General features: G+C 44.4%; 1 protein-coding gene and 2 long non-coding RNA genes across 3 annotated transcripts; 2 read left to right on the top strand and 1 right to left on the bottom strand.

Annotated features, from left to right (window-relative positions):
- The first annotated feature begins 88 nt into the window (after window positions 1-88).
- On the top strand, window positions 89-21175 carry LOC146893227 (uncharacterized). The gene is made up of 3 exons (XR_015003725.2): window positions 89-248; window positions 15020-15135; window positions 19705-21175. It is a non-coding gene; the product is annotated as an uncharacterized LOC146893227 (long non-coding RNA).
- Window positions 8192-10538, bottom strand: LOC146893228 (C-C motif chemokine 3). The gene is made up of 3 exons (XM_085695562.2): window positions 10363-10538; window positions 9730-9841; window positions 8192-9509 (listed from the first exon to the last, which is right to left on the bottom strand). Exons 1-3 carry the CDS (start codon window positions 10436-10438, stop codon window positions 9419-9421), a joined length of 279 nt encoding a protein of 92 aa, XP_085551688.2. The 5' UTR covers window positions 10439-10538; the 3' UTR covers window positions 8192-9418.
- On the top strand, window positions 11563-14176 carry LOC148120829 (uncharacterized). The gene is made up of 2 exons (XR_015738788.1): window positions 11563-12032; window positions 13043-14176. It is a non-coding gene; the product is annotated as an uncharacterized LOC148120829 (long non-coding RNA).
- Window positions 21176-22318: the final 1143 nt, after the last annotated feature.

The raw sequence follows: 22318 nt of genomic DNA, 5'->3' as shown, positions 1-22318 counted from the left end.
AAGATCTTACAGAAAAAAAGACAAACAATTATTCAACTACACACAGCATAGGTGCCAACCACTTTGTTATTGGCAGGACTAGGGGAGGGCATAGTCAGTTACAGGAATCTCTCCAGCAAGCAGCTAGAACATACAGACATGCTTTGCAAAGGTCTTGGACTAACCTGGGCATGCCGATGCAGATCTGTGCTGTGCCTAGGGAGGAGTGGCAGGAAGACTGGGAGCTCAACGCTGATCTAAACTCTATAGTAAGTTTGAGTTTCAGCAAGAGCAGTGTTTCTCAACCTGTGGGTCTCAACCCTTTGCGGGGTGGGTCGAATGTCCCTTTCACATTAAGACCATCAGAAAGCACAGATAATTTTCATTGCTATTCATTACAGTAGCAAAATTATAGTTTTGAGGTAGCAATGAAAATAATTTCATAGTTAGAGTCACGGCAACATATGAAGAACTATATGAAAGGGTCACGGTATTAGGAAGGTTGAGAACCACTGATAGACTACAGGAAACCCTTTATAATGTACCTTATACTGGCAAATGGTTGTACACTGCGTAAATTCCTTGAGAAGCCGCACTGGAAGCAGGGTTGCCCCCTCCTCTGTGACAGCTAAGAGTGCTATGTCAAGTGTCCTCTACAACCCTTTGTCTGAGGCTTGGTTGGCCCCCACCTCCTGCCCAAACAGGGGAAGAGGACAGCAAAGCCGTCCCGGATTAAAACCATTGTGCCACTGAGAGCAGCTACAAAGGAAACTATTTCTAACCAATGTGGCTGTTGTTTAACTCATAATGTAAAAGTGCCTAGTGAGGGAAAGGGAAGGCAGAGGCTCATCCTGGACCCAGTTCTCCGGATGGGGAACTGCAGTAAGACCGCTTGGAAGGGTTCCCCAGGTGTTTCTGTTCAGCGATGCTGATGACGCTCCCTTTTGTGCGCTTTCTCCATTGAACTGTTCCAGCTGTAGAGACAGCTGGCTGGAGGCGGCGAGTATCTTGCTCTCCGCTGTTTCTATCTGCTTCCTTGCCGTGCGTTCTTTCACTTTGCTTGTTACATATTTAATAAACTCGTTCAGAGTGAACTTATGCCACAGCTGTTGCAGATTGTTCTTCGGATCTCACAGAACATCTGTCTCAAGGCAATCACAACAAAATTAGTAGTAGCAATAACAGAAGGGGATAAAGCATCTCTGCTGGGCTCTTTAGATAACAAGGATTAGTATCCAGAATAAATAAAGAAGTAAGATTATTTAACCCAAAAAATTCCCAAATAACTCAGCCAATAAGTGAATAGATAAACTGGAGAGATGCTTCTTAAAACAAATACCAGTGTCAATAAATAAGATAAAAAAAGGTGTTCAATCTTTAGCTGTCAGCGAACTGCAAAACAAGATGACACTGAGACCATCTCGGCCCAGTCAGGACGGCTGAAACCACAAAGGTGGGTGAGGAGGTGGAGGCCAAGTCCCTTTTATAGTGCTGGCAGAACTATAGAGTAAAGCCATGATGGAAACCAATACAGGGATTCTTCAAAAATGAAGGAAGTCACCGCACAATTCAGCTGTACTGCCTTTGGTACAGGCTCAAAGGTTTCTAGGTCAGCATACAGTTTAGGCACCTCAAAGCCAGGTCTATCACGACACTATTCACAAAAAGCCGAGTTTTGTAATCAGTCTGTGTATATCAACAGCTAATGAATAAAGGAAATGTTAGCCAGGTGTAGTGACCCACACCTTTAATCCCAGCACTCAGGAGACAGAGGCAGGCTGATTTCCGACCTTGAGGCCAGTCTAGTCTACAGAGTGAGTTCCGAGACAGTCAGGGCTACACAGAGAAACCTTGTCTCAGAACCCCCCCCAAAAAAAAGGAAGAAAGAAGAAAGAAAATGTGGTGTATATATATGTATATATATTTACATACATAATATTATTCTCCATAAAGAACAAAGTCACACCATTTGCAGGAAAGTGGAACTGGTGATCATCACAATAATTGAAAGGAACCGTTGGAAACAAGGGTCTCATGTCTTCTCTTATATGCAGAACATAATGGGAGGGGAAAGGCCAAAAGAAAGCAGATGGGGCCCTATCAGGGAGGAGGCAGGGAAGAGAAGGTAACGGGAGTGTGTATATGATCAAAATATGTCAGACACGGATGAAAATGTCCCAGTCAAGTGCATAATTTTGTAGAGTTAATATGCACTGATAAATTTTTAGTTAATTTGGCTAAACAAATTAATCTTTGCTAAGTATCCAGAGTGCAGTTTCTTGGCAATCAGGTCATCCTTGGGGTTCTGTTCCCTAACCCGTCTACAGATGTAGCTGGTACTTTTCCCGTTTCCAGGACTCAGGCGTTCAGTTCTGTGTGTCCTTGGTTGGCATCAGTGCCAGGTAGAGTTGGCATTATAGACCCATCAGTTTTGACTAAGAAGCTGTGAAGACTAAGGAATAAGCAAGGGAATTTTTGCTTTCGCCTTTCTCTGCACCTCCTCTGGCTTGGGAGGTTAAGCTCACAGTCATTCCAATGTCTCAGGACTGTTTCCCATTCTATCATCCCTAGACCTTCCCAAAGTGACCTGGGTAGTGGTGGTGGTTGTCTCAAGCCAGCGTCTTCTTCCTCTGCCTGAGACAGCTCCTCCCTGACTCCCTGCTGCTCTCAGGCCAGACCAGCAGACCCCTCCTGGCCTTTCTCTGCACCCTCAAAGGTCAGGATCCCCTAAGCTCACCCTCAGCCACCCTAGGGGCCTTTCAGACTCTCCTACCCTCATTCCCAGTGACTTCACATTTCCCGCCTCTTCCACAGATGGACCTGTTTCTGCCTAGCCTTGCCTAGGACTTTCCTAACAGCCGCCTACCAACTTGTCAGGAGCCAGCTGGTGGGTGATGTGCGGTCACAGAAAAAGCCACAGATGCTTGAGGGTCTGGGCCAACTCTAAGGGTTGAACCCAAGGCAGTGTTCATCGAAACAAATGAATCACTTCCATTTTTTTATGGTGTATTTTTTTTTAACCAAGGATAAAATCAGAAGAAAGTAGATAGAAAAATGCTGCTCAAGGGTGAGGACAGGGGAGAACTGGAAGGCAACTGGAGGTTGCTCTTTTATCATCTGGCCCCTTTCATTTCCTTTTCTGCTTTGCAGCTGGTCCCTACCTCCCACTGTGGGAAGTGCTGCTGAGTGGATGGATAGTCAGTTTCTTGCTCTAGTTCTTCTGAGGAACTCGAGTTTAAGAAGAGATTCACCCTGCAGATCATACGTGACACGAACTGAGGAATCTTATTACTCAGATGGCAGCTGGGAAGCAACTGTCCCCAACAGGACAAGACTCAACCCTTCTTCTGAGATAGAGGAAATAGGAAGCTAAAGTCTTTTGGAAAGGAAACCGCCCAGAACCTAGAGTCTATGGCATTTTGAAAAAGCCCTTAGGAAGTTGTTTCACAACATGGTTACTTTTGTCTATAGTATTTTGGCGATGTGGTCTTACCCAAGCTAGAGACATGAATCACCGTTGAGGCGAGTGAGCAAGGACCTCAGAGTACAGGCAGGATGAGAAGAGGTCTGGGCACTCACTTGCCATTGTCCTTCTTGGCGCCAACTTGCATCCTAGTCTCTTAGTAGGTAAACCCTGGGCTGGGGGAGCTGGGAGCTGGGAGGAGGTGACAGAGGAAGTCTTTTAGCACAGCCGTGTCCTGTTGACTTCTACATGCAAGAGGGGTCTTGGGTAACCACGGGGCTCAGAATGTCTGCACACATCGGTCAGGTGCTTGCTCGACTTGGGCTGTTTACAGGGAAGTGGTTTCCACAGGACAAGGAGGTGAAATGTTGGTGTCATCCCATGGTCACACTTTGAGGGCTCCTTCTCACTAGAGTCCTGCAACCATAGTTTCCCCTAACATAACAGAAACTTCTCTCATATTCCATAGCTGTTCTAACCACACAGATGTGAATAAGCAAAGATGCCCATACAACCCATATGATTTCACCCCAACCTGGTTACAGCAGTACCAGCGAAGGGCTGAATTAGCAAGCAACGAGAATACAGGCAGCCTTTTAGATGACTGTTCCTTCCAGAGAGATTCCTCAGGAGCCTCCCCCAAACCCGTCTCCCACACAAAATACTCTAACCAAATGGCATTAAGCCCTATCAGATATGGGATTTCATGTTCTTAACCTTTGACCAAGGAAGTCTGAACCTAAGAATTTATTTCCTACCTAGAAAAACCCTACCCTGGGGGAGGGGCCATACACATGTTTAATCTCCAGACATTTTCATCAGTTTAACATTAGATGTAATTTCAATCATCTACAACATAGATGGCTAAGAAAAATTCTGGTGTTTGTAAGGTAGCCTTTAGGACCAGTGTGATGACGTGAGAAAAGCTTCTATTAAGATAACACATTAGAAAAAGCCAAGGTACAGATTATAACTCATTTTAAGCAAGACCCATCCACCCAGGATCTGGGGATCTGATGACTCTTATAGAATCCTTTTTTGTAGATGTTGTTCCCACAAAAGAAGGGTACTAGAAGCTGCAGGCAGATCCCACTGTGTGTTTACTACTAAAGGACTCCCCTGTGTTCCTCAATGTGAGCAATCTTTACCAGTGATTCTTTGCTTTAAGTTCCTAACGTCCCCATCCTCCACCATCTGCCAGTGAAAGTGGATAGTGCTGGGGACAGACCACCTCTGCCCCCTCTGTGTGTTCCAAAGTGGGTAACACCATTTTCTAGTGGTTACCACACCATAAAGAGTAGCAATGTCCCTTTAGTCTCAGGTTTAGATAATAGCCCTTTCTGAGGCAATAGGAAGTACACAACTCAACACCTCCAAGATAAAGGGCCCACAATGATTGAACTTTTTTACTCTACAGTGCAAAACAGAAGAAATAAATAGATCACATACAAAATGCAAATGCCCTTCATATGCCAACAAAGAAAATCAACAATAGCCCACCCCTCAGTCTATTCTATATCCTTCCCCCAGAACGGAGGACTGTACTTCCTTTGGGAAGACGCCCTTCCTTTTCTTTGTTTAAGTTTAAACTGATATGAAATTATGTAGGCATATGTACCATGATTAACCTCAGCAAACAGCAAAACCCATCACAAGTATTTGGATAGCAAGTCAAATTTAAAAGAACCTGAAATTTTGTTCTGTTTTTCTCAACAATAGCACACTCTTCCTTGAGCACCAACCAAAAAAGGATTCCTGTAAGTCTGTCAGGGTCTGCCTGTTCTCCTAGAAATCCATCTAAGGGAGAGATTTCAAACCAGAAGTTGCATCTGGGTTGCCTGGGGCCACAGCTCACTTTGTACCTGACAGGGTTCATTAGCTCAGCCTGTTCAACTTAGATTGGAAGGGCTTCCTCCTCAAAGCAGCTGCCAAACACTCTGAGAAAGCCAGAGCACTCTACCACATAGAAATATGGCCCTGGCTGAAGTCTGGAATGTCTGAATAGGAAAAGGCCAGTAAGTGGTTTTAGTGTGCACCAGCCATGGCCCAGAGGCTCTTGAAATCATGGCTCGATGGGCCCACTGCCTAAAGGTTGATAAAGCCTTGCAACTTGTGTTTCTGGTTCCCAGGTGATGCCCTCTCAGCTGTCCAGGCACCACCTTTGGAGAGCCACCATTGCCTTAGCAGTCTGCCTTGGGCCCTTTGGTTCTATTCAGATGGAAGCAACAGAAGCCATGGGAGTCCCTCAGTGTCAGAAAGGCTCTGCCTTGAGTGCCTGGCCCAACACCAGCTTAGAACTGATGTTTACAGTGTTGTCAGTCAGCTTTGGTGGCTGCTGCTTCGCAGCCATTCTGCCACCACAGCTCTTGGCTTCTGCAGTCTCTTGGTTTTCTGAGGTCTCTCTCCGTTCTCTGTGGTCTCTCACCTTCTCTGCACCTCTGCTGCTGCTTGAAGACACAGTTTAAAGGTACTGCTTCTAGACATGCCCTGAAGCTCTTTGACTCCCTTCTGGCTGCTGGAGGAGCCTAGAGCTGGTAGCCATACCCTTGTCTGTGCTTTGTGTTACCTCCTCAGTCCACTCTATCAGTGGTAATTGACCACAAGCCACCAATAAGACCTCTTGAATGAGACTTTACTGGGTCTTAACTGCAGGACATCTTGGTGTCTCTTGGACTGACCTTAAAAAATGAACGAGGAGGGCTGTTTGTTTGACCAGCCATGCAGACGGATAGTCTCCTGTGTGCTAACCACAAACCTTTTACTAAATCCCCCCAGTCCATAGTTGTTCTGGTCCTGTCCACTCCAGCTGTCACGAACACATGCTTCTCCCCTTCCTACTAAAGACATCTTAAGATGCACAGAGGCACAGCTACAGACAGTGTCATCTGAAGCTGCTGGGCTGCTAGAGGCAAACTGATAGCTTTGGGGGCTATCTCAGGTTATCTGGAATGATGGTGAGTGAAACAGAGACATCCACATAATGTCACTTAGAACTTGTGCAGGAGATTCCACAGTGAGCGTGACAGCTCTGGCAGTTTCTGCAGGTAAACTGAGTCTCCTACAGTTTGGGCAGCTGGACTAGTGTCTCACTGGACAGCCAGGAGATATTTAAAGTACCCAAAGCTCTCAGGTCAGCCTCCCTGAGTAGAACAGAAATGGCTGGTTGATTGACAGTTCCATAGTTTGCAGGTAAAGTAAGAGACTTAAGTACCTGCCCCCTTTGCTGGTGAAACATCAGGAGAGCAACAATGTCACTTACAACCCTGCCAACTTGGGGACAAGGAGGCTTCAGTATTGGTAGCCTCTCCTTTTTAAAAAATACTTTCCATTTGTTTGTTTTGTGTGCATGTGAGATCAGAGGACTATTTGAAGAAGTTGGTTCTCATTCTACCACATAGGTCCTGGGGCTAAACCATGCCATGAGACTTGGTGGCAGATACCTTTATCCACCCTGCCTGCCCCAGGAATGCTTCTCTATTGGACCTCTATCTGTGCATGATCTGGGGTAGCTGCTTGACTGGGCGGTTGCAGCAGGTCAACAGCAGGTGAGGCCCCATCATGGCAGAGGCAGGCAAAAAAATAGGTCTTGCTGCTACCCCAGAAATCCCACCCAAATCTCCAAACCCATTAAAGCATGACTTCAATACAATTCACGAGGTCAGAGCCCTCATCACCCATCACCTCTGAACACTGCTGTACTGGGGACCAATCCTTTAATACATAAGCTTTGGGAGGGGAAGGGATGTGTGGCATGGTTGTGTCTTTCATCTCAGCAATTAGGAGGCGAAGGCACTCAGATCTCTGAGCTTCAGGCTAGACAGGGTTACAGAATGAGACTTGACTCAAAACAAAAACAAAAGGCCAGATGGACAATGTGTAAAAAACACTGAGTTTACAGCAATCCTCAAAATTGTTCTTAAGAAAGCTTGAATCCTGGGATGCATAACTAATATGCTACTTGAGATATTTATTTAAATGTTGACCATTTCTAAGCAGGTTCATTATGAGTTTCTTCACAAAATAGCCACCATTTCAGTGGTCTAGAGCCATACTTCCAGTATGAAGGGGAGTGTCCCATGGAAGTCCACCCATTTTCACCTTCCCACCCCTTCCTTTCCCCCACCCCTGGATCTTATTTCACATCTCTTTATTATTTGCTGTTATTCCTCTTCATCCGTAATTCTGATTTTCCAGAAAAAGAAAAAAATAAAATAAATCTCAATTCCAGTCACTTTCATAAGAGCATATTTATTATTTCTCTGTGTAAACAAAGCATCCATTGTTTCTTTGTCAGTATGTGACCTTGTCACTGCATCTACCTAGAACAGGCTGGTGACAGCCACTCCCACTGTCACCAAGCACAGTGTGAGCAAGGGGGAGGGGGAATGGGTGTTGGAAAGTTCCCTGAGATCTTTCAGAACTAAGAGTCACAAACACAAGTGTGACAATAAAATAAATTACAAAATTAAATAATATTAAATTAAATTAGAATTCAAGTTGAGAGTCCCTGTCTGTAGCTACTTGGCAGCAAACGGTTTACAGGAGATGGAGCTGTGGAGGTGGCTGGACTGTCTTGAGGCTTAGATCCCTGCTTCACACAGGGCTCATGCAGGTTTTTGATTTGCTCACTAACAGGGGCTACTGAGTCCCAGCCTCAGCTCTCCCTCCGGGTCCAGAATGATGTCTACGGCAAGTGAAAACTTGCTGGGCAAAGGGATCTGAGGGGTAGAACAAATAGAGTCAAATACGTTTCTTCTGCAAGTTTCTTTATTCCTTGGGCGAGGAAGGAAAAGGATCGGTCCCCACAAGTCTTTCGTTTTTTATATCATCCAGACAAATTAACAATTTGATAGGCAGTAACAATAGTATCAAACACGCCTTTGACAGACTCACAAAAACAGATACAGGAAGCCTCCTCTTACATCTCAGAGGGAGAGGCATGATTATGAAACTCCCTGGCAGATATCGGGAGGATTGATTAAGAATGGGACTTTAAATCACGACAGAATTCTAAGAAGATGTTCTCGTGCACTAACTACATTTCTGAAGTGTAACTGGAAGTTTATGGTTAATACTTGTAGAAAAGCTCAGCACTGCTGCTGTGCTTTCTGAACATTTCTGCTTCTTTCCCTGGTGACTGGGAATAAGGCTTTGGTAACCATAGCAACTACTCAGGGGCTTGGGAGGAAGGCAAGGTGTTTGATTCTCAACAGCATCTAGCTGGCTGAGTTAAAGGGAATCTCTCCGGAGACTTCTGGCTCCAGCAGGGTGCCTGCCAATACCCGGGTGAGAACTGATTTCTTTCTGAGGCTGGTATATGGACTCAAACCTTTCTCCTGTATCTCTAGTGGTAAAGACATAAACAGTTAATGTCCTTGGCTATGGTATTGTGTTAATTGAAACCAAGACAAAGGGTAAATACAGAATATTAGTAGCTTGTTAGGTTAGAGCAAAAGGCCAGTAGATTACACCTTCCTGAGTCTGCCGTTAGAGAATGCAGGGCCACCCAGACCGATTTGTTTATCAATAAGAGCAGATATAGTGTCCCTGTACTCAATTCCTCTTGCCTAGGGCTCCATTCTTTGCAATGAATCTTGTCAATAAGGGTAACTGTGGGGGACTAACTTATGTAGATTACACTATTAGAACAAAGGTTTGGCTGAGTGAATGTTTTCAAAGCAGAACTTCACAGTGTGGGAAAAGGTATCCAGTTGCCTGCAGAGGAAAAATCAGGTTATCTCAATGAATGATTTAGCCACTCCTGGGATATTTTGGGAGGGAGAAACGTCATGCTTCCACAAGATGTCTACAGAATTGACAGTGACTATCCAAAAGGCAAGTGTCCCCGAAGCTCTGCAGTCGGGTTCTCCATGTGGAGTGGATACATACTTCCCATGGATGTTACTATTGGACTGTCACCTGTACTTTAGCTGTGTACTCTTGTGGACTTGGGACACCTCACTGCCTCCAAGTCTCTTAGGCACTCAGCTCCAGGTCAGCGATGTATTCTTGCACCCAGGTTTCTTTGGGGTCAGCGCAGATCTGTCGGTTTCTCTTGGTTATGAAACTGTGGAGAGAGTTGAGGGTCAAGAACTAGAACATGTATTGGAGAGTCTGAGGTCCTCTGTGGAGTCTCCACCCCACCCATCATCAGTGATGCTCTAGAGAGCCTCTTTCACTGGTCCCCTTTAGAGGTTCCTTTGCTCCCCCACACCCAAGGCTGTGAAACCTTCTTAACCCTCTTCCACAACCCACAGTATCAGAGAAAGCAGGAGAACAGAACTTACATGACACCTGGCTGAGAGCAAAGTGTGCTGGTCTCAAAATAGTCAGCAATGAATTTGCGGTTAATCTGCCGGCTATAGGAGAAGCAGCAGGAGGTTGGGGTGTCAGCATCATCTGAAGGGGGAAAGTAAGAATGTGTTCAAGTCACCATTGAGCAGGAAAATCAGCCAACACTACTTCTTGATAGGGTAAGGAAGGCTAGGGCTCTGACCGCATTTGGGACCAGAAATGCCTTCCGTATCTGTCTTTGTTTCTGTTTCTGGTCTCTCTCTCTCCACTGTGGGCTTTCTCTTTCTCTGTGTGTTACCCCATGTCCCTTCCCCAGCTTTCTCTGATATAAGAAATTAGCAAAAAGGACACCTGGGGCATGGCCTAAGGCATCCCAGAGACAGAGCTCCCTAGGCATCCTAGGGCTGGCTGGTAAGTGATTGACACCATTCCCCTTGCTCACTGTGAATCCAAGTCCTAGGTACCTACAAAAGGCTAGACATCCCCACCCCAAAGAGAGAAAAATAAAAATTTTAAAGAGAAAGATCAGTTTCTCCTCTCTTGTAGACTCTGAAGCCACAGAAAAACCTGCTGTGGTCTGCCCAAAGACCAGAGTGGGGACACGCGCTGTAGCAATGTGGACTCACGTGGAGCTGAGAAGACGTGGTCACAGAGAGCCATGGTGCAGAGAAGGACAGCCAGGGCAGCTGTGGAGACCTTCATGATGTAGAGCAGGTGATGGAGCTGGGGCTTGTCAGCAGAGACCGGTCCTCACTGCCGCTTGTGTCCTGCTGGTGTTTGAAGCCATATGTCCCTTCTCTTTATAGGCAGCTGGGCAGAAGGGGAAATGGAATCTGGGGGTGTGGAGGAAAAATTTTCAGCACAGCAATGGTGTCATTTTGTATATTGCACAACCCAGGGTCCTCAGTGACCACATGGGGCTCAGGATCCCCAAGAATAGAATCTCAGAGGTGTAGTCCCAGCTCTCAATTTGTGACCTCTTCTCACAGTCTTTAAAGCACACAGACTGTTTCCATTCCTCTTGGTGATTCCTAAAGCTGGTAGCAAGAGGCATAAAGAAAAGGCAAGATCAAGGGCAATGGGGATTTCACCAGGGATAGGACATCCAAGTTTCTTCCCATTTGCTATCAGTTCTAAAGAAAAGTGTCACAATCACAAGTTTCATTAGAAACCACATCCCAGGAAAACCAGGAGTGGGATAGGCCTGCAATCCCAACACTCTCAAGCTGGAGGCATCAGAACCGGAAGTTCATGGTCATCCTCAGCTATATCATTGGCTCGAGGCTAACCATGGGTGTGTGAGACTGTCTCCCAAAACAATACACCGTGAATGTGTCCAATCACCAGGACCTTCCTAACAGTCCATGTTCTTTATCTATTTACTGTTTCTGCTAGAACCCATCAGTCATCCACCCACTACCCCCTCATCACTCTCTCACTTCTTAGGAAGCCACTTTCGTATCCACGATTTAGTTCTGAGAGCTGGAAGAGGAAGTGAAAGCTGCCATGTCAGCCACTTTCAACACGGGACACTTTCTATTTCCAGCATAACACCTACTGCAGTGGGTCCTCAGTCATCCATGTAAAGTTTTGTTTTAAATTTGAATGATGTCCTGTTGACTTTAAACAAATTCCGACCATGTCTTACTGGTAGAGTCTGGATAACAAATCTTAGCACATGATGAGTCTAACAGGGTAAGTGGATTTCCTGTTCTAGTCTCTAATTTAGTTCTTTTGAATGAAGGCAATGGATGGAATATATAATCCTTAGTGTCTATACAGTTGTAAGACTTTTCATATGAATCTCTAAACCAGGAAATTTGTGGAGGGCCGGACCACATTCTCCATTGCTTCTAGGAACAAAGGTAGAGATTGACCTCTGTGACCCCAAGGTGTGGCGGCACACGCCTTTAATCTCAGCGCACGTGCTTTGTAACTCTCTACCGCTGCGTCCCTGCCTACTCCCGAGGTTTCACCTGGGACTGGGAGCAGTCAGCCAATCCGGGAATGACACGTCCAGGGCAGGGTCTGTTTCCTTTATAAGGGATGGGTTCCATCTTATCTGGGTCCCCACGGCCGTGTTGGCTTATGCTCTGCTCCCAAGAGACATAAAGCTATTCTGCAGAAGGATCCTAGTGTTCCGTGTGGTTCTTGCTGGCGAGACGGTAGCGCGGGACATCTGGTGCCGAAGCCCTCGGGACGCCGAGGAATCCTGACCACCGCACCGACGGGGATCTCTTGGATTCACTTTGGATTCAGGAAGGATTCAGAACTGCAGGGTCTGCATATCAGAGAGGTAATGTCTGTTCCTGGATTTTTCGGTTTTGAGCTCGACTTGTCTCCGCATTGGGAAGGTTTCATACAGGCCTTGATGCTTATCTTAGCAATTCTCTTATTTTCCATCAAAAATTGCTTAAAAGATGAATCTTGCCAAGCGGTTGTTGCAAGGGCGGAGGAAATTCAGGACAGAATATCAGAAACTGAATGCAGTGGGAGGTTAGACGCGCGCGTGAGAGAAAAAATTAAGGAAAAAGGACCCTCCAGGAATTCTAAGGAAGTAGAAATGGGGGAGAATATTGGCCCACAAGGCCAAAAGTCTTCTGCAGGAGAAGAGGAAGGAGAAATGGATACAGAGGAGGAAGTAGAATTAGCCAACGGCAGGGCCATGAGGTTATCCCAAACGGTCCATCCGCCTCATTATAGGCTACACCTTCCCTCAATTGCCCCTTCGGCGCCTCCTTATGAGGAAAGCCTTGGGCCAAAGACCTTTTCATTTATCCCTGATAAGGTCAAGAGAAAGCTACACTTGGCTTTCCCCGTTTATGAAGGGGAAAACGGGCGATTACATGCACCTGTGGAGTACAATCAAATCAAAGAGTTAGCAGAGTCAGTCAGAAAGTATGGAGTGACTGCTAATTTTACCTTAGCCCAGTTGGATAGATTGGCCTTGTCTGCCATGACTCCAGCGGACTGGGAAACAGTTGCAAAAGCATCGCTCATTAGCATGGGTCAATATTTGGAATGGAAAGCGCTGTGGCACGAGGCAGCCCAGGAACAGGCCAGAGCTAACGCTCAGGCCTTAATTCCAGAACAACAGCAATGGACATTTGACCTCCTGACTGGGCGAGGGCACTATGCCGCTGCCCAGACAAACTACCCTTACGGCGCCTACCGCCAGATAGCCGATACAGCTGTAAGAGCATGCCCAAAGATTTGGTTAAGTGGAAAGATGTGCTTTCTAATGAATGGAAAGGCCCGGATCCCATCTTATTGAGATCCCGGGGAGCTGTTTGTGTTTTCCCACAGGATCAAGAAAGCCCATTCTGGCTGCCAGAGCGATTGACCCGAACAGTGAAGAGTGATCCACAACACACGGATTCGCTTGAGGACCTGGCTGCTGTTTCTCCTGCCATTTTGCGGATGGATGACAGAGCACCGATGGAGGACACTCTCAGCCTTCCTGAAGTTGTTACCAGTCAACCATAGGATGGCTATGTCTCCCCGATTTTTTACAACCAATAAGATTTTGGGCCCCCTCCCTACTGTCCTAGAGATGATTTATAAGCTTGGCCGTAGGACTTCAGTCCTGGGCCGTGTCTCTCATTCCCCTACTTCAAAGAATGGGTGGGGGTGGAAATGTTTTGGAACAGTCCTATGCTATGGATTAGTGTTTTTCCTATGGATGGTCTGCTGACTCAAATCCTAAAATTGTAGGGACAAAGTGGTTATTGCACAAGCGCTGGCTGCCCTGAAACAGGGGGCCTCTACTGATGTGTGGTTATCTAAAGCAGTAGGGTTTAAGCCAACCAGCTCCTGCACCCCTAGGACTGTGGTCCATTGCACAGGGTGGAGTGCTTGGCTTAGCTAGCCCTGAAGGTTGTCGAGCTGAAGAGCATCGCACAGAGAATGGCCCTCTCTGAGAGATAAGTCGCTCTGCTTAAGGGTTTTCTGCTGTATATTCCCTTTCCCAGAAAAATGGCAGAGGGCAGGCCGGATAGGTTCCAGGTGTCATGAGCCTAGGGACAGATTCCGTGTAAGCCCATTTTTATGTTTTCATTTTGGGAAGTGCGACCTCTATCTTTACCTTCCTAGGGAGTTGCCTTTCTGCAAAGAAGTAAAAAAAGGGGGATATGTGGAGGGCCGGACCACATTCTCCATTGCTTCTAGGAACAAAGGTAGAGATTGACCTCTGTGACCCCAAGGTGTGGCGGCACACGCCTTTAATCTCAGCGCACGTGCTTTGTAACTCTCTACCGCTGCGTCCCTGCCTACTCCCGAGGTTTCACCTGGGACTGGGAGCAGTCAGCCAATCCGGGAATGACACGTCCAGGGCAGGGTCTGTTTCCTTTATAAGGGATGGGTTCCATCTTATCTGGGTCCCCACGGCCGTGTTGGCTTATGCTCTGCTCCCAAGAGACATAAAGCTATTCTGCAGAAGGATCCTAGTGTTCCGTGTGGTTCTTGCTGGCGAGACGGTAGCGCGGGACAGAAATTGTCTTTCACCATGTGTTTTCACTTGGATTGGAAAATGGGATGCTTATAGGCATAGCATGTGTTTAGTATACATATTGGGTGAGTCATAGAAGGATTGAGTTAGAAGAGTCTTAGAAATGCTTCGGTGGCAGATTAATGTTTTAAGGAACAATGGCTTAGGGTCACACATAGACCGGGTCAGCAACACGGTTCACTGTCAGCAATATTTTCCACTGAATCTGCAACAAAGTCAGACAGCCTGTCACATAGTGAGGCTTAATGCATGTTTGGTAAATGAATAAATCACAGATTGGCTAAAATGTATTATACTTGAAAGCTCATTATAGAGCTAAATACTGATGGGAAGAGAAGAAAAAGAAAGATCATAGGCAAGATCTTAATCTTTACAGGAAGCTCCAAGCTCCGTTAGGTGGCCATAACAGAAAGTAGCCAGTAGTCAACACAATGAACACCCCCATACTTAGTGTGGAGGGGCTTAATCTATGTCCTAGATTCACCGTTCACTCAGCCTTCTCACAGCCCCACCACAGCTCAGTATCATACCTATGAGCCCAGGGAGTCTGGTGGGCCAACTCCTCTTCTTTGTCCTTCCCTCCGACTGTTCTGCTTGCCTCTTCTCACTTCCAGTACTTCCCATGGTCGAGCTCTGTTCACTGATTTCTTTCTAGTTTTCCCACCACGGTTCCACTTCCCTGGGTATCAATCCCTGCTCTTGTTTGGCAGCAGTGGCCCCATGAATGGTCTAATTGATAATTACACCCTTGTTAGGTCTACCTCTGCTTTCCATAGGTTGCAGTAGTCATGGACCCATCACCCATGAAGGCAGAAACAGCATCCTGGAATCAGGCTTCCTTCTCACATCCAGGACAGGCAAGGTTTCAATGATGCCATCCCTTCATTATGTGGTGAGTCCTTCATTTCCTGCCTGAGTTCTTGCCATTTTCTCTGGTGTGTGTGTGTGTGTGTGTGTGTGTGTGTGTGTGTGTGTGTTCATCAACTGTAGATCTGATTTTATATCTTGGTACTCGACTCCGTCCATCCCCTGAATCATGTATCATCTGTCTTCCAAAAACATCTTGTCTTATCCAGCTTCCAAGTCCGAGGTCAGGAAGTACCAGTCACTTTGACTCCTCTCTCTGCTCCCACAACTTTCATCTTCCTACATCTATGTAGTCACCAACTTTAATCTACACTGGAAATTGAATCTGGTGTGGGGATATGCTGGAGAGATGACCCAATGCTGTGGGAGATCTTTCAGCTAATAGCCTTTAAGATACCAGCCCACTATGGGCACGGTTTCATGTACTATAAATGCAGATTTGTGCTGGATTTGGATCCAGTTCCTAACACATGCAGAGGACTGCAGATTGATAATCTATTGTATCATGAGCGAGGAGTGGGCCTGCTTTTAGTCCCGGCGGCCCAGCTAGCTTATGCCCAAAATAACCACATGGGAATTGTATTAATTTAAACACTGCCTGGCCCATTATTTCTAGCCTCTTCTTGGCTAATTCTTACATATTTGTTTAAGCCATCTCCATTAATGTGTATCGCCACTTGACTGTGGCTTACTGGCATGAGTCTAACCAGTGTCCTTCTTGGAGAGGAGAGCCATGGTATCTGCCACATTTCCCTTCTTCCCAGCATTCTGTTATGTCTGTTCTGCCCACCTAATTTTCTGCCCCATCAAAAGGCCAAGGCAGTCTTTTTATTTAACCAATGAAAGTAACACATAGACAGTAGACCCTCCTACACCACTGCTCTTTCTGTGAGTTTACCCCTAAATCAATACATGTTTGTTATACTCTATTACAGGTTAGTGTGGAACTCTTTTGTACTCCAATAAATTGCTACCCAACATAGTGCAACTGCATCCACATAAAAACTGAGAGAGCTTGGGAAGGAGTTCTATACACAAAAGAACAGAGTTAAGCACAGTTTCTTGGTAACTGCAATTTTTCAGATAGACTCTGTTTGTTAGCAGCAAGCAGAGGCATAGCTCCTTTAAGAGAAGTCTTCCTGACTTAATTTCAGTTTCAAAAAATTATATGACTTCTTTAAGATCAGCTTCCTAGTTCATGCTAGCAGCATGAACTCTGGCTCTTTCAGGAGGTCCTGAACTTAAATGAGGTTGTGAACAGCATGATACTATTTGCTTAATGGTGGCATAGACCCACTGTGTCTCTGGAACTAGGGTGGCGTCATGACTTGCAGAGTTGGTAAACATATCTCTACCATGTTTGATGGGGTAGAAAACACAGGCAGGGCTGCAGAGAGTTGGTCCTAGCCACATCTGCTTAGCATTTGAAAAAAAACCAACAAAGTGCTGCTTGTCAGAAAATGATTGCAGATACATAATAAAGACAGATTCAGATGAAAATGACCTCTGAATGGTCACAGTGTTGGATAAATGTACTTAGGCTTGGGAGTGAGAAGAAAAAGATTATAGAGGGTTATAAAAAGAAACAGGTTTAAAAAATGAAACAAAGTGCTTAAAGAGACAGAAAAATAATATAAAACAGTACACACAGTCATAGAAAAAGAGTAAAGACAATAAGCCATGTAAATATGAAAAATACACAGAGAATCTGAATTATGCATTGTAGCTACCAAAGTTTCTTCCCTTCTCTCCTGGCGATTTGCAGGGCCCTGTGACCTCCGGCTCCTGGAGACTCTGCACTAGCTCTGGCTTGAGGGGATAACCTAGCTAGAACCTGGTTCTCTTTGTTATGGTGATTCCACTTGTATTCAAAGTCTTAGCAGCGGGTCGACAGCCTGCCTCCCCTAGCAGACCCTGCCCAAGACACCGAGAAGGCTTTAATCTTCTTCTCCTGCTTCTGGATGGGAGGAGGCCTTGCATTTTTGGTTTTTCTAGCCCACCGGTATAAATATCTGACTTGAGTTTAATAAAGTTGCCATTTACTCTTGTAGATGAGCCAGGTCTCTTTTGTGTGTGTGTCTCTTTTTTCAACCCTCAGGACAATCGTCCCTTCTCGTGGGCCCGAGTTCAGGAAGCGCGCAGCCTGGGTCGGGCGTGGGTATCCATTGGAAACGCAGGCTCTTACAATGCATATTATTGTGTTTTCTTTAAATTTTTATTGCAGACAGACATTTCATTCTGGGGCTGGTAAGCTAAATTCTTTGCTTTAGAAAAGAGCTTCTGCTTTTGTTTCCACAGAAGATGAGAACCTGTGGATTCCTTACAGTCTAATGTGGTTTGATGGAACAAGGACTCCCCCCCCCACACACACCCGAAAGCTCTCTATGATTCTCTAAAAATACTTTACTCAACAATCAGCCCAAAACAGTTTGGAGAAAACTACATCCAAATTCTCAAAATGATTGTTTATAAATGCTTGTTTTCACTTAAAGGAGGTCTATTGTTACAAATTAAGGTCAATTTGTTACACTGTATATATGTATTTCTGCTCTTATTTAAGGTGTTGTGTTTGTTCAGCTCACTTAAAATATAATGTGCAGTTAAGAAATACAGATTAATTGATAGTCATTTATAATAGTCAAACTTGTAGCCATGTTAGTTAGGTTTTCTAGATATACAGAGATTTTTTAGTTAGATAGATAATCTTCAGCACTCCAAAGACCTACAGAATATGGCATTTAAAATGCTTCAAGAAGTTAGACTTTTCTTGACAGTGAGACATGTCTGCTTCTGGCAGTACCACTTACTTCAAAATGATGATAGGCATGGAAGAGTCTCCTTATAGAGTTTGCTAGCCATTTGGGCAAGAAACTACTCTTGCCTGGACTGCTTGATGGTATGCTGTATAAACTGAACACACAGGACCCACAGAAAAATGACTGCTGAACTTGCCTTGAGAGAGTCAGACAGTCCTTTAGGGTTCCTGCTTCACAGAAGAAACTGCCAGACATTCTGCTGACTACAGAAGAAAGTAACTGACAAATTGCCAAGATATGCAAAACAACCTTCAAATTTCCTGCTTCATGAAAATGTCTGCCAGATTCTATGGGTCTGTAGGTTGAAGATGAGTGCCCCAACATTATAGAAGAACTATGGGTGACTGTCCAGGCAGCAAGATGTTTGTTAATTCTAGAGTTTTAGAAGTTGTTTACAATGCACTTACTGTTTACTTAGGTAATATTATTCCTTCTGAGGTCTTTTAAGAGTTGACAATAGATAGTTTTAAGTTTCCCTAATTATGATAAAAGATGAATTAGATATGAAATGTAAGACTCACAAGGATAAAATAGATGCTAGCATATTTTCTTTAATTTTGCCAGATACAAATAAACTAAATATTGTAACTGTAATTCCTGCTTGAACCTGTTTTGTTATATGCAATTTTACTATGTTAAAGTTAAAGCCTTCCTTTTTAATTAGACAGAAAAGGTGAGATGATGTGAAATGGCCTTCTGTATATGTCTTACTTTTATTGGTTGATGAATAAGGCTGTTTAGGTCAATGGCAGAGTAAAACCAGGTTGGAAATCAGAAGAGACAGAGAGACAGAGACAGAGAGAAAGAGAGTAGGAACAGTCAAAGAGACACCATGTAGCTGCCAGAGAAGGACAAGCAAGCACCTTAGGAACTTTACTGGTAGGTTACAACCTTGTGGTGATACCCAGATTGATAGAAATGGGTTAATTTATCATGTAAGACCTAGCTAGGAATATGCTAGAGTCACTGGCCAAACAGTTTTGTAATTAAGATATCTTCTGTGTGATGGTTTGGGTCTGAGCAGTTGGGAAACAAAAGAACAGTTGCCACCTACAACTCAGCTTAAAGAAAGGGCTCTTGCAGAAGACCTGAGTTCAGTTCTCAGCACTTATGCTAGGCAGCTCAGAACTGCCTGTATTTCAACTCCAGAGGCATCAGATGCTGCTGGCTTTCATGAACACACACTCTTAGGTGCACATACCCACACAGACACACACACACACACACACACACACACACACACACACACACACACACCTATATGCAATTAAAAATAAAATAAATCTTTAAAAAACAAAACCAAAAGATAAAATGAAGGCAACTCAAATAATTTCTTTTAAAAACATTTTAAATTTATTCTTGTCTAATATAGTACATCCTGACTCTAATTCTCCTCTCTCCTTTTCTCCCTGTCCCTTGAGCCCCACCCCAATTCACTCCTCCATTTTTCTTCAGAAAAAGATAGGCTTCCCATGGATATTAACCAAATATGGCATATCCAGTTGCAGTACGAGTAGGCACCTTGCAGAAAGGGGTCCAAAAAGCAGACAAAGGAGTCAGAGACTACCCCCTCCCACTGTTAGGAGTCCCACAAGACGGCTGGGCTACACAACTGTAACATATATGTAGAGGGATTAGGTAAGTCCCATACAGACTCTCTGGTTACAGGTTCAGTCTCTGTTAGCTTCTATGAGCCCAGGTTAGTTGATTCTGTAAGTTTTCTTGTGGTGCCCTTTACTTCTTTGACTCCTATAATCCTTTCTCCCCATCTTCTGCAGGATCCCTGAGCTCTGCCTAATGTTTGGCTGTGGATGTCTGCTTCTACTCCCATCATTTGCTCGATGAAGCCTCTCTTATGACTATCGGGCTATGCACCAATCTACGAGTATGGCAGAATATCATTAGGAATCATTTCATTGGCATTATTTTCAGTCATGTTTGATTCCATCCCTCATCGCTAGTTTATTCAACCTGTGGATTCTGGCACCCGGCATTGTTAGACAGATCTGAACACGTATGAGGAGGTACAGTGCTATTCCGTGGGCCTGAGCCCCCAACAGCTCTCAGGATTGTCTCCCTGCTCCTTCCCAGATTGCGACTGGGTTGCCCTGCTCTCTGAAACTTGTACGGTGCGAAGTTTATTGGCTCAGGCTAGCTAAGGCTGTGTACCAAGTCAGCATGCCTAGTGGCAACACAATGGTCCTTAAAGCAGTGGACTTAAATGACCACGATCTGGGCAGTTGCATGTGCAATTGCCGGATCACGCATGCTGGAGCAGGTGCCAGGACTGGAGCAGCTTGCTTCACCCACCTCATGTGTGCCCGGCCTCTGGATCTTGAGGGTTGCCATTTTGAAGGAGGGAGGGAGCAGCATTCTGCAGCTGAGGGCAGAAAAACCTCTGGGTTTCAAATGAAAGGAAACTACAAAAAGTTTTTGATGAAAAAATTTTATGTTAACTGGAAAGCAAGAAAGAAGGCAGGAGATGAAAATAATAAAGGGAGGAAAAAGGAAGAGAAATTTGTCCAAAATAACAATGCTTATGAAATCAGAAAAATAGGCTGAGGGTATATAGTAAGTTGTACAAGGCCAGGTGAGGTGAAATATGTTTACTGTGCTTTTTCATACCTGCAAATGCTAAATTTGACAACAAAATATAAAATAAGTTTAAAAATTGACCATACTAGGTTAATTTTGGTTAAAAAAATGTTTGTCTTTTTAAAGAGTTTTGTCAATTTCTTGAGAAAATTGTGTATGCTTGCTTTGTTAAAAAAAAAACAAAACGTTGGTCTGTGTTTTCTGGTGTACTTGCAAGTTTGGGTTCAAGTATGGAACTGAGATGAAAATGGTTTGGATACTGTTTGCACCGACAGCAGTCAGTCAACACCCACTACTTTCTAAATGGCTTAGAATTTATCTCTGAACTAAATTCAGATTAGCAGGAATTCAGATGTCTTTTTGATGGAGGTAATGTTGAAACTGTTTTATGCTGTTCTTTACTGAGAAGCTGGCTCTTGAGTTAGAATATGGCTCATCCTTCACTAGACCCAGGCATGCCTATTTAAAAGTTTCCTCTGTGCCACTCTGCCAATCTGAGACCCTGACACAGTGACAAGGAAAAGAAAACAAAGCAGAAGAGTAAAAATTTGGACTTGGCTTACATGAATATTCTTTATTTTAAAATTTTATGTTTATTTTGTTAAATATGGTCAAAAATTTGTTAAAGTAAAATAAAACTAGTTAAAAAGTTAACTAGTTACACTGGGATTTAGTAACTTAAAATCTATGCATGGGTAATTTAAGAGAAACTATAAGGCATATTTATATTTTAAATTTTGGATTGCCATTTTGCTAGAGTTTTAAAAAATAGATGTCACACAATTTCACCACCATCTTGATTAAAGGTGACCGCGTGGAGTGGGTCAAACTAGAAGGCAACAACAAATTTCCAAGATAGTTTGAATTGGGACAGATTTTTGTGTTGGGGACTGCTGGCCCTCAGACCCTGAATTTTCTGTGACCCCTTGCCTGTCGGAGTAAACAGCGTGTTTTCCTGTGCTTGCAGCTGCTCTGAACATGAGACCCTCATGAGTTCCTGACAGAAGGAGAGTGGTTTCTGGTGGGCTTGCAGCTGAAAAATTCCAAGAGCTAGGGCGTGGCTATTAGTCAAGGAGAGTCCCTATATAAGCTACCCTGGAATACAATAAAATTGGCATTCTTGTTTCAAGGATGACCTCTCTCTCTCTCTCTCTCTCTCTCTCTCTCTCTCTGTGTGTGTGTGTGTGTGTGTGTGGTATGTGTGTGTGTTTCAATCGCCAGCCCCTTACCCAACTTGCGAACCATCCCGTAGTGTAGGTATGACACTACATTTCTGTTAGATGATTCATCTCCTGTCCTGAAAACAAGATATATATATATATATATATATATATACATACACGTATATATATGTATATCTATGTATACACACACACATATATTATATATATATATACATGATTCAAAAGATTAAAGCTGCTCCTCAATGCCTCAATGCTTTTATACATAAGAATACACCTTGCTCTGGCAGTTAAACTTTGTAATTTAGAGTCACCCAGGCAATAATGGCTTTAAAGATATAAAAAGATCATAGGGAACAGCTGAGACTAGAGTCCCAAAGAAAGTCCAGTTGCAAGGATGGACCTTCACGGTGTGTTGGAAATACCAGTGCCAGGTGATAGTCACCAGAAGCACCAGCTGCAATGAAAAGCAGCAAGCTATGGGACTTTTGTGCTTCTTCCCAGGAGGCAGCTTAACAGCTAGCTACAAACTTGTTCTGTTTTTACCCGCAGAATAGCTAATATGGGTTCTTTATTAGCTTCAATTCAAAATCATTAATTTATACTCGGGCATTGG

Source organism: Myodes glareolus, chromosome 9, assembly GCF_982192425.1.
Source record: "Myodes glareolus chromosome 9, mMyoGla1.1, whole genome shotgun sequence".
In the NCBI taxonomy this organism is placed as follows: Eukaryota; Metazoa; Chordata; class Mammalia; order Rodentia; family Cricetidae; genus Myodes; species Myodes glareolus.
This window is presented reverse-complemented; position numbering and strand designations above follow the sequence as displayed.

Excerpts from the sequence above, each read along its gene's own strand:
- LOC146893228 (XM_085695562.2), bottom strand. The coding sequence starts at position 10,438 with ATGAAGGTCTCCACAGCTGCCCTGGCTGTCCTTCTCTGCACCATGGCT. Across the intron at positions 9,842-10,362 it reads CCACGTCTTCTCAGCTCCAC|ATGATGCTGACACCCCAACC; the intron begins GTGAGTCCACAT and ends TTCCCCCTTCAG. Across the intron at positions 9,510-9,729 it reads TGCTCTCAGCCAGGTGTCAT|TTTCATAACCAAGAGAAACC; the intron begins GTAAGTTCTGTT and ends CTCTCTCCACAG.